This window comes from Rhincodon typus, chromosome 6, assembly GCF_021869965.1.
Source record: "Rhincodon typus isolate 14 chromosome 6, sRhiTyp1.1, whole genome shotgun sequence".
Classification (NCBI taxonomy): domain Eukaryota; kingdom Metazoa; phylum Chordata; class Chondrichthyes; order Orectolobiformes; family Rhincodontidae; genus Rhincodon; species Rhincodon typus.
Genome location: NC_063337.1, coordinates 41557013 through 41570007, shown reverse-complemented (window position 1 = coordinate 41570007; position 12995 = coordinate 41557013). Strand labels below are relative to the sequence as shown.

At 39.3% G+C, this 12995-nt stretch overlaps 1 protein-coding gene across 1 annotated transcript; it reads right to left on the bottom strand.

Moving 5' to 3' along the window:
* Positions 1-1082: 1082 nt before the first annotated feature.
* On the bottom strand, positions 1083-1178 carry LOC109927207 (sarcolipin). The gene has a single exon (XM_020527155.1). The coding sequence runs from the start codon at positions 1176-1178 to the stop codon at positions 1083-1085; it is 96 nt and encodes a 31-aa protein (XP_020382744.1).
* Between the last annotated feature and the right edge of the window lie 11817 nt (positions 1179-12995).

The following is a 12995-nucleotide window of genomic DNA, read 5'->3' as shown; positions in this document are numbered from 1 at the left end:
CTGCACCTTGTTGTCATAGTAACTAGAAAATAGCTTACATATGTATTTAATACAAATGAGATGATAAGATAAGGAAACCTTTTGCCTACTGAAAACACGTGAATATACTTTTGATATCCATGACTACAAGGCTAAGGATGAATACTGTTTAATCAATATAGTATAATTTTTATCCATGAGTTTGTGATTCAAGCAATCTTATGGAACATATCTACAGAGAAGATAATCTGTAATTCATTTCAAGAATGGGCATGTTAAAGACTGGAAAGAGTAAAGCATAGAAAACAAAATGTTCATTATATAGAATTGGATTAGAAGTGTAATTTATTTGTAAGTACATTTGCATTGACCATTTTAATCATTACTTTTACTTGAAAAGTTAGTGGCAAGTGCTATTTGATAAGCAAAGCCACATGTTTGCTATCACATTGTACTGTAAATATCAAAACAGATGGCCATATGTAATAAAGGGCATGCGTCATCCCATATTTCTGTATTTCAAAACAGAAAATTGAGAAGAGACCTCAAAAGGGGCCCAAACTACACTGTTGAGTAACACCAAGATTGCAGGGAATAGTAGAGGAGAAACAAATTGAAAAAAAAGTAGAATTGTTTGCTTATTTTGTTTGAGTTGTTTTAAAATACTGCTTGAAAATATAATATAATATAATATTTGGGCAGCATCATTACCATCTTGTTGATTCAGCAAGTATAAAGATGGTCAGAATCTACTGAGTTGCAGCCCATTGCTCCTAATGGCTGTGTTGTATGGAGAATTATAAAGCTGATAATGTGAAGTAGCTTTGCTGTTTGCATGCAATTTCACCATCACGTTCACGCCCATGAATCATGAAAGAGTGACACATGCCCTTTCAAATAAACTGCAGAGGATCAAAATAGGGCATTTACAAAAGGAGTAACATACAAAGGACCAGAATTCAAACAAACAATTGCACAGTTAAATCATCTTCACACTATAGCCACTGGATAGCTTCCTTAGAGATAAAGCAAACGAACAACAGAAGTCATGACAAACTGGCACAATTTATTGTAGGAGCTACTTTTACATAGGCAACAGTCTCTCACTCCTGATAGGATTTAACGAGAAGCCACATAAGTAGCACGGTTATCAAAACAACCATAAAGTTCAAGAAGAGCTCTTGTGTGGATTTATCCATTGCTGTAGAGTTTTAAGGAGCAGGATGGCGCAGCCAGTTGCACAGAAATAGATCAGTTCAGACGAGCCAACGTCTCAGAATAACAGCAGACTGAATTCTACTCCAACACACTCCTCAAACCTTTTGGTTGTCTGAAATAAAAAAATTACACAGATCTTTCCTGTTAGTTTAAATTTTGTTTTCGTAGATCTCCTCAAACAACTTGCAACATCCAAACATTGAAAAGGAATAAAATGGCATCAGAAACACATCAGCTCTTGGTCTGTCTTATAAACCCAGAAATTGCTGGATAAATTAAGCAGGTCTGGAGAATCTGTGGAGAGAAAGCAGAGTTAACGATGTGGGTCCAGTTCTGAAGAAAGGTCACTAGACCCGAAATGTTAACTCTGCTTTCTCTCCACAGATGCTGCCAGACAAGCTTGGTTCCTCCAGCAATTTTGTTTTTATTTCTGATTTCCAGTATCCACAGTTCTTTTGTTTATTTTATGAAGTATAATTTCTCCTTACATTGAAACTGTGAATTTAAAGTGACTAGAAGATGTAGTACCTCATTATGCTTTCCTTTTATTTCTGAAACCTCAATTCAAATCCAACCCACAAGATGAAATAGGAGTCTCGCATTTTTTAGTTGGTTCCAAGACGCCTAACTGAAATGACCTTAACTAGCTCCCAGTGTATGTAGGACTATAGCAGAAAAATGTCCACAGCTGAGAATAAACTCTGTTAAGAAAGGCAAACTTACCTTTTTCGGGGCAAAGGTCAAGGACTATAATCATAGAGTCATACAGCACAGAAACAGATTACTGATAAAAGCTGCGAGTCCTGAATCATGCATGCTCCACCCAGCATTCCATTTAAACATTTATTGGGCCCACCCATGAGGTCTTCGGGAAGATGATGGAAGACCATGGAAATGGGAATGGTGTGAAAACTTGACTATGGGACTTGGGACAGCCATAATAGACATAATAGTGGGATGAGGAGTCAGATAGAAAGGAACAAAGTGTCTGGAGAACTGTTACTGTTAGCTGTGCTGCTGAGAAGGCAGCTGAAGGCTGTGTTTAGTGGAGGATGGAGGAGTTTAGGAAGAAGTCCAAGAAGACACTTTAATAGCCGGGAAACCAGCAGATGAGCTCAGGAGAAGCCCGTGAGCAATTAATATAATTCAATGCAACAGCGAGTTGGGTGAATGAATAACACAAGCAAACTTTGCTTGGTGCAGCAATGCAGTATTAAAGGGCAGTATCAGCTGGTGAAGCTAGCAATCCATGGACAAGCTGGAGTTATCACCATATATAGCTGCTGCAGTGCATTTTTCAGAGTCCAGAGGTGTGCAGTCCCAAGAAGCAAGAGTGGACAATCAGGACACAAGCAGGTCATTAAGGGAGTCCATGACAGAGCAGCATTTGAGACAGCTCCAAAGCTAGGAGATCAAAAGTGAAGAATTGGAATCCCTTGAAGAGGAGACAAAGTTGAAAAAGATTTGGTGACCCACAGTTTGAGACAGTTGCTGAGAAATTCTCATGCTGTCTCAGGTGTTTATCCACAGTTTGTATGTAACCCACATCTACATATTGTTAATTATGGAAATTAGAATATTATTTGCATTTAAATATTGTAGATTTTTTTTGCCTAACTTTGTATTGTAATGTTTATTTTTGTTGTTGGAAACCATAGAAACTTTTATTCTCTTACTAATTATCTCGGATCTCACAATTCATCTTTTTTGAAAGAAAATGTTTCTGGACCCTAGCCAGACCCTATTATAAATTTGGCAGTCTAGTCTGGGATTATAACAACTAAAATTCTACTCAGCAACTTAAAAAGACTCAAAATTGTAGAAAGAATTTTTTATAAAAATCGCAGTTCAGGTTGATCTTCCAATATTGAAAGTCGACACACATTGCTAGGATGTAATTAACTCTTCGTGCTATGTCATACATGGGGTGTTCAATATCAACATTAAGTTCCCATTTTGCTAAAGCTGCTTGATTTGCTACCACAGACATTCCTCATCTTGAATAGCAGAAAACCATATTTTAAAAATACATGATGTAGTTAATACAGAAATGAAATAGGAATTAACAGCTGTGCAATGAATATGGTTATATTAATTTGAAATCTAAATATAATATTTGGCAATGGTCACCTAATGACAGCACCAAAGTTTAAGGTTAAAATAATTTTCATTATTATTAGTTACATTCAGACTATTAAGAGATTAATTTAATGAGGTAAACTGAAAACATATCCATTGCATCTAAAACATTTTTCAAAAAATCCAAGCAACTGTCTGTCTAATTAGTTGTGTGTACTTCTGGAGTTACAATCTGCAACAATGAAGCACTATACTATCAAGTTACATGGATGTTTGATTTATGCTTGGAACTAACACCACTTCTTTCAACATATGTGACAAACAGATATTAAAACATTTGGCTAGCCATGATCTAAAAATGCATTGAGTTTTAACACTAATTGACGTAGTGCTTCTAAATTGAAACTTCTTCACCAATATCACTGGACAATTTACTTTAAAAATTCTTAAGTTCTTAGTAAGGTTAGTAAAGTGAAAAGTAACAATCCTAAATAATTTTAAAAGCATATTTATTCTTCTGTTTTGGATTGTAGATGTGTTCAGTCTTTATCGATAAAATTTGCATTATTTCAAGAAACCACATACAAGTGCATGTTCAAGTGCAAAATCTCAAATTTCTATTGCAGTAAGATATTGGAATGAGATGTAAAATAATTGTTCCATTGAGCAAATTCTGTTTAAAGTATTAAATATTCTTTGTAATACAGTAACATCAAAAATCTTTATACTTTTTGGTGTGCCCAGTATTTAATGATTTGAAATGATTTGATCATTTGCATACTGGGCATCCTTAGCTGTTAATGAAGTCCAAAAGTTTGTACCTTAATTATGTGCAAACTAATTCTCTGTTTTATTTAATAGTAAATACTATTAAAGAAAATATGAGGTGTTGATTGGAAAACAATACTTGGGTTGCAATATTCTATTAGCAAGCTAAAAAAAGTTATGGTTTTAAAAACGTTAATGGTAAAGAATTAATAATCAGTTATAGTGGGAATGTAAAGTGATTATGAGATTTTATCGGCAACATTTCAATCGACTGAAAATAATATAATTGGAAAAACTTAGACATCTTAAAAAAAGTAAATTAGCAGCTAAACTTCTTCATATTACAAATAGGTTTAGTTGAGTATTGTTTGTGTTTTAGCACTCAAAATTAATTGATATTCTTGTTTGTTCTTGATAAATTAAGTCTTAAAAATGTAAAAGGAAAGAGAGGTTCATACTTCCCATTCAAAAAATGTGTTTGAATGATTTCTGTCTTGTGCTAAACTAAATTCCTTGTACTAACTGCATCAATGCCAACTTCAGTTCATTCTTATTTAGTTCATTATTTAAAGGTGTGAATAATTCCCGAAGAAAATCGAGACTTTGGAAAGACCTGCAAAATATGTAAGAGCAATACCTGTTACTTGCCATATTACTTCACAAACATGCACTGTATACTTTACCTATGCGGTAAATTATCTAAATGTTGCAGCAATTAATGCCTCTCCAACACTGAGAAGATAGCCCTGGTTCATTCACTGTCGATCTTCAACTGCAGTCTGGGCAGCAAATCTCCGAGCAGGATCTAAAGTAGTCCAGAATGGAGAGCAGTGCTATATTTTTGGCAATAAAGGCAATGATGTCACACGAATAGAATGTCACTGAGTGGATGGCTCTAAAGGCATGGTGGGTTCCCTGAGTAATATCTTATGCTTGCTAAATTTTACTATTCATTTTTTATAGGTTAGAATTATAAAGCTAACATACTTTCATTGTAGAAAAAAGATAGGAAAAGGCAATGAAATCATTTTAATTCAAATAAACTTCCTTTATATACATTATGTCAAAATGATTTTTTCCATTGATTAATTTTCTTGATGCGAGTTTTCTTTCTCCTTCACCTTCCTGACGTCTTGAAACTGTTGAATGAACAGACAACCTGCTCCCAAATTGTCATAAGTGACCATTTAACTGGTCGATAGTTAGCACTACAGTGATTCATGCACAACTCTTGCCCCAGTCTGTACTTGACACCTGCTCACTTAATATATTTGAACAGTAACAGGAAATGTATTGATATAGCAGCTTTAATGTAGCAAAATATCCTAAGATACTTTAAGATAGAATAATTGACACCAAGCCAAAGAAGAAGACATTAAAATATGTGTCCAAATGTCTTCTTAAAGTAGTAACTTATAGAAAATGTTGTAAAGGAGGAAAATTTGTGAGAGAAGAGGTTTAAAGAGGAATTCTAGGTTTGTGGCCTAGACAAGTGAAAGACTTGGTCAGCATTAGTAAGGTGAAGAAGGTGAGGATGGCACAAGTGCCTAGAATTGGAGGAACCCAGAGTTCAAACTCAGTACTGCAGCACTGACAGAGGTTTCTTTTTCAAATTAGACATTAAACTATAGCAAATCTCCAAGCAACCTCTTAAGAACAATCACATCTTTCCTAAAGTGTAGTGAGCAGAACTGGATCCAACACTGTAGTTGTAACCTAACCAGAATGTCATAAATGCTCAGCGTGACTTTCCTGTTTTTGTACTCAATACCTGTCTATTATTGTACCCATCTTGTTAGTGTATGGGTTGTTTAGCAGTCTAATGTGTCTGTGTAGGTTCTTTAGCAGTCAAATGTGGTCTAGTGTGCGCAGGGAGAATCATCTTCTAGTCTAACAAGAAGAGTCTTAAAGATAAAATGCAGTTTATCGCATCTCTCCAACTATTTATAGGTTTAAGCACAGGCTCTTCATCACTACAAAGACTTGTGACAGAGCCTAACATTTGGTTTGCCTCCGTAAGATTCTACTTTATGCTCAACGTCTTCAAGATAACATTATAATGCCTAATGCTAAATGCACTGAACCAAGTTTTAACACTTTCAGAACCATTTATACCCATGTAAAACATGATTCCCAACCTTGTCACTGATAGCTATTATTATATATTTGTTTACATAATTAGATTCACCATTAGCCCATCTCCTCCCAGGTTTTTGACTTTACAAATTCAGACAATCTGGAGTTACCACTATTTTCCCTGAATGTGTTGTCTTCAGATTTAAAAGAATGGTAGTTTAATTGGGAAGAAGGTAGTTCTCTTGGATTGTATTCATGATGGTCTGAGGTCAAAAATTCTCATCTAAGCTGGAGGATTTTTAATCTTGTTCCTTTATTTTGGAAAGGCCAAAATGCCTGCTAGAGCAGGCACCTTTTCTTTACAGTTCTTGAATCTTCAGATGTTGCTAATCTCTTATTAGTGTTAACCTTCAAGAAGATTTTATGCATCACATCTTCAATTTGTGTCAGTGGATTTTTATTCACAGTCCACTCGTATATCCATGTTGAAGTGGTAGATTTTCTACTTCAACTTGTTGATTATTTTAAATGTTTTTGATCACCTTCAGCTTTTCAGTTGTTGGTGCAATCAGCTTATTTACTTCCTTGACTCTTTTATTTGAAGATTCCATTGTGCGTAATGTGAGGATTTTTGTTTTGGTAGGTAGGAAGATGAGGTATTTTGCATGAGCTTTCCCCATTCATAGTCATCTCAGCATCTAACGTGTGACTTTAATTTGCTAAAACTAATTGTTCACTGTTCGATGTTGCAATCTGATTCAATGCATTTACAATGCTTGAATTGTCTTGAGAGGAGTTTAGTGTCCAGTTGTTGCATTAATGTTTGCTTTTCTTCTTGAAGTTCGTTGATACTTAGAATCTGAACCCTCTTCAGGTTTATTGCCATGGAAAACAATTCCACCAAACCAGTATATTGCGTTCAATCTCATTGATGATATGAAACAAATCTCTTATCCCAATATAATTAACCTCATGGGATTCTGCTTTTTGGTTTGATTTCACTATGAGTTCAAGGAACCCTGTAAAATCTTTTACCTGCTGTTCTTTGAATGGCTGTATCTTCACCCCAACTCTTCAATGGCTGTTTGCCATTTAACCCCTTCCTGCTTTTGTATGCTATAGGGTCATAGAGATGTACAGCACTAAAACAGACCCTTCGGTCCAACTCATCCATGCCGATCAGATATCCAAAATTAATCTAGTTCCATTTGTTAGCATTTGGCCCATATCCCTCTAAGTCCTTCCTATTCGTGTACCTGTCCAGATGCCTTTTAAATGTTGTCATCGTATCAGCCTCCACCACTTGCTCTAGCAGTTCATTCCATACACGCACCACCCTCTGCATGAAAAAGTTGCACCTTAGGTCCCTGTTAAATTTTTCCCCTCTCACCTTAAACCTATGCCGTCTACTTTTGGACTCCCCTACCCTGGGGAAAAGACTTTGACTATTCACCTTATCCATACCCCTCATGATTTTATAGACTTCTATAAGATCACCGCTCAGCCTCTGATGCTCCTGAGAAAATAACCTCAGTCTGTTCATCCTCTCCTTATAGCTCAAACCCTCCAACTCTAGCAACATCCTTGTAAATCTTTCTGAATCCTTTCAAGTTCCACAACATCCTTCCTATAGCAAGGAGACCAGAAGTACATGCAGTATTCCAAAAGTGGCCTAACCAATGTCCTGTACAGCAACAACATGACCTCCCAATTCCTATACTCAATGTACTGACCAATAAAGGCAAGCATACCTAACACCTTCTTCATCACCCTGTCTACTTGCAACTCCACTTTCAAGGAACTATGAACCTGCACTCCAAGGTCCCTTTGTTCAGCAATACTCCCTATGGCGTTACCATTAAGTGCTGTCTAAGGGTCTGTAGTGAAGTTCTGCTCTACAACTTGTAGATAGTACACACTGCTGCTACTGAGTGTCAGTGGTGGAGGGAGCGGATGCTTGTGGATATGATTTTAAAGTCCTGCTCTGATTTTCCCTACCAAAATGTAGCACCTCACATTTACCTAGATTAAACTCTACCTGCCACTCCTTGGCCTACCAACCCATCTGAGCAAAGTCCCATTGTACTCTCAGGTAACCTTCTTTGCTGACCACGACACTTCCTATTTAGGTGTCATCTGCAAACTTACTAACCATACCTCCTAGACTTGGATTCTGGGTAATCCAAGATAGAGGACAGGAGAAAGTTGTGGCTGTAAGAGCTGCTCCTTTTTTGAGGTTTTTTTCAGTGTTGGAGCTGATTCCCTCGATTTCTTGGAGCAGCAAGGACTGTTTTATAAGCTGGTGTATTGTTTTGGAACTTTGGGAAAGAAAACGGGAGGAAAGAAGGAGAGCAGGTACCATGTGGAAAATGAAAACAAAAAGGAGCAGGGCACTTTTCTGCTCATTTTGCCAGCCTCTCAATATCCTGCTGCAGTTGATTGGTGTCATCCTCACTGTCAGGCACACCTTGAAGTTAACAATCATTAGTAAATTTTGAAATCTTACTTTCTATTGAAATATGCATGGCTAGTTGTTGAATAATGATTGTGTTAAATGATTGGCAATGGAGGGTTGCAAGAGGTCATGGAGAAGGAGAGCTCGTCCCTTTTGTATACATTTGGAATCTGATCCTGTTTCAGATGATATCATCAACAGGCAGAATGTAGACAAGGCAAAGGAGGTGATGAAAGAGGATTCCAAAGATAATGCTAAGGGAAAGCAAAGGCTATAAGCGGATAAATAAGAATGGAACAATGTGAGGGCAGTCCTCTGGGAGGGAAAGTGGGCATGGACTTGGTAGGTAAATACCCACTCAAGACTAAGAGGTTGGAGAGGAGTGTTTGTAAAGTTATTTGGGGTATAAGGGCAGATATTATAAGCTTAAAGATGAATTTGGTGAATTTGAGAGAATGTGGTATTATACTGGACGAGAAAGAACCATTTGTATTATCTACCAGTCTCTATCTTTATCAAAGCTATATCCTGTTTTGATACACTGAGCATTTGATGCTATCCTTTAAACCAACCAGATCTCCAATCTAGTTATTTGGAGAATTTGTTTGGAGGTTCAGTCTTCAAAAGTATCTGAAAATGAAAAAAAGTATTTAATTGCTAACCATAAACTTTTTCTTCATTTCTCATTGTTCTCTAAAACCCATGTATAAAATAATTCTGAAATATAATACATGTATGTACTATTAAAGTGTTCAGCCAGCATAAAGTATTCAGTTCAGTGGATGATGTGAAGCAGTCAATAATTTGTGTCACTGTTGCTTGTTTAATCGTGACAGAATGTCAACATTGCACCTACTCCTGCTAGGAAAATACCTTATTGTGATCTATCCCACTTTGGCTGTAATTTGGTGGTGAATCAAGCTTGTGACCAGCTCATTCAAGGCAGACAAACTGAAAGAACTGTGGATGCTGTAAGTCAGGAACAAACACAGAAGTTGTTGGAAAGGCTCAGCTCTGCAGGTCTGGCAGCATCTGTGAAGAAGACGTTAACGTTTCGGGTTTGGTGACCCTCCCTCAGAACTTCAGAGCTTTTCCAGCAACTTCTGTTTTCATTCAAGACATATCTGTGTCTGTACCTTTGGTGGAATGCATTAGTTTAGACTGGCTTTTAGAAGAAGGGAAGTTCCGAAATTGGGATTCGAGTTGGCTGGGGAGGCCTCACAGATGGACAATGGGACGTTAAAGCAGATTTTGCTGCCTGTCCAATTAATGACTGGCAGGTATGGGAACTGGTCCATAAAGGTTGGCAGGTGGGAGGGCATCCTGGAAGCTGAAATACAGGCATCATGCTTAAAGAGATGGCAACACTCGGATCAGAGGCATCAGACATTCAGACAACTAGAAAGAAGGCAGAAGAAGGGTGACTTTCAGGGAAAGCCAGTATTTAAATGAGGTGGAGAGAGGGGCTTCAGGCAACTGATAGGAGGAGGAGGCCAGCAAGATTCAGCAAATAGAAAAGGTTTGTGGTTGCAGAGGAGATCAGCAATTGCAGAGTGGTCGCATGAATATAGTCGCAATGCCTCAAGTAATTCAGTGAAATATTGAGGTCTAGCAAAGTGAGTGCACTTCATAATATCGAGCTCACAGCCCTGAAGGTCACAAAAGGAAACAATGAAATGTACAAAGAAGTTAACAACCCACCTAACGAGTGTGTCCGGCATTGGCCTTCACACTTGCACAGTGCCCTCAGAGCAGAGGTCTCCAGACAATCAGAGTAGATTGCTGCATTGCCAGAACAGAAAGGCTGCTTGGGGCAAGTCTCTCAGTGAGGCTATATTGGAATTGAAGCTGATACAAAGTGATGAATACTACTGGGCAATGAGAGGAAAGTAACACAGTGTACTTTTTTTATTATTACGTGTAATGTGGGCAAGGGGGCTGGTCCAGCATTTATTGGCCATCCCTAATTGCTCTAGAAAGTGAGTTGCCATCTCAAACTGTTGCAGTCCTTGGGATATAGGAACACTCACAATGTTGCTAATAAGGGAGTTCTAGAATTTTGACCTAGAGACAAGGAACAGTGATTTAATACAAAGTTAGGAGACTGTGTGACTTGGAGGGGAACTTGCAGATGATGGTGTTCCCCAGCATCAGCTGCCCTTGGAGTTCTAGCTGCTAACATTCACCTGTCAAAAGAACCTTGGTGAGTTACCATAGTTCATCTTGTAGATAGTACACACTGTTACCACTGAGTGTTAATGGTGAAAGGAGTGTGTGTTGAAGGCAGTGGATAGGGTGCCAAACAAGCCAAGACCACTTTGGCCTGGATGATGTCAAGCTTCTTCAAGTTGGAGCTGCATTCATCCAGGTAAGCAGGGAGTATTCCATCACACTCTTGATTTCTGTCTTGTAGATGGTGGACAAGCATTTGGAAGACAGAAGGTCAGTGACACACTACAGAATTTCTAGCCTCTGACCTGCGCTTGTAACTACAGTATTTCAATTTCTGTTACTGGTAAACCCTAAGATGTTAATAGTGGAGGAATTCAGGTATGGCAATTGAAATAACTGCACCGAGGCCAGTATCCCGTCACTAAGTCACCCTTTATTTACTTGTGCACAATACACTGGCTGTGACCAGCCAGCTCGGAGTCAGTCCCCTGAACTCAGGAGATGCTAATCCCCTGGTTATATTGGTCAGCCAGGGCTTTCCTGATTGGCACAGGTTAACAACCCCAATCAACAACCTCGTACTCAACAAAGTCAGCCTGGTTCCAATCACTACATTCCTCCCGCTCCCTAAATCCAGGTCTTTGGCTTGTAGCTTTTCCTGCAATGTTTTCACCCCAAGTCTGGTACCTCTGATTTGGACTCTGATATGGGGAGTGTGTACTGGACTGTAGCCTGCCTCTTGCATTCAGAGCATCTCAGGAGAGTTTCCTGCTTTTCTCCCTGCAGTAATGGTATCGAGGCTGCTTCCATCTCGGACTCTAAGGTTTCCCCGACACTAGACAGAGGGGAAGAACCTGCGGTTTCTGCCAAGTCTTCAGGCTGTTCTGAGGGGCCAGGTATGTTTTGCAGCTGCCCTGTTTGCGAGGTAACAGCTTTCAGGTGATCCACATGTTTGTTCAGGATTGTATCACCTACCCAAACTTTGTAAGTGATGGGACCTGACCTCACGTCAACCTTGCCTCGTACCCAAACAGGGCCACTTCCATGGTTCTGGTTCATCCCCGAATTAAATTGTCTCTCTTGTTTAGAGGCACTATGTGGCCGGCATTGGTGTTCCAGCTGCCATTTCACCCTCACCCAAGGTTTGGGAATATCAGGCTTAACCTGGTACGGCATCTTCTCCCCATCAGCAACTGCGCTGGTGCTACCTCTGTTGTTGTGTGTGGGGTGGACCTATAATCAAACAGGAACCGGGACAGTTTGGTATCAATTGACGCTGTAGGCTGCTTCTTTAAGCCTGCCTTCAATGTTTAGACTGCTGTTTCCACTACACCATTGGACGATGGATGGTATGGCTGTCGTTATGTGCTGAATGCCATTTCACTTTTAGAAATATTCGAATTCCCTCCTGGTAAATGACGTCCCATTGTACATGATCAACACTTCTGGGAGTCTGTATCGCAACCAATGCTCGCAGCTTCTCAATCATCATCCCAGAGTTTGCTGAACAACCTTTATGCACATCCAGCCACTTTGAATGGATGTCCACAATGACCAGGAACATTGCGCCTGTGAAAGGACTGGCATAGACGACATGCAACTGAGTCCAGGGTTTTCCCACAAATGTGGGGGCTCTGCTGGTTGCAATTTTATTCCTTGTTAGTACTGTGGGCACTGCCCCAGCAAAGCAGCTATGTTCCCATCCAACCCCAGCCACCAGACATAGCTTCTTGCTAGCATCTTGATCTTGGAAACCCCTGGAATACCCTAGTGGAGTTAAGCCAGTATCTGGTGGCAACCTTTATTCAGGACAATCACCCTTGCTCCCTATAGTAATATGCTATCCTCTACGGTGATCTGGTCTCACCAGGTCCAGAAAGGTTTCAATCTGAATAGCAACGGCTCTTCTGTTTTCCCCCATTACCATCAGCTGTTTTAGTTTCACTAGGACTGGATGTTTTAGTGTCTGCAGTCAGATGTTGTCAACGGTGACTGGAAGGGTGTCCAGGGAGTTCAAAATCAGAACGGATTCTTCCAGGGAAGGCAGCACCGGTGGAGTATCTGCCAGTGGAAGGCTGCTCAAGGCATCCGAATTAGCCACATGGCTTCCTGGACAGTGTTGTAACTTGTACTTGTACACACTGAGCATTAGAGCCCAAAGCTGAATTCTACCGGAAACAATGGGTGCCACTGCCTTTTCTTCCTTAAATAGCCCTGGCAGGGCATTGGGATCTGTTACTATGACAAA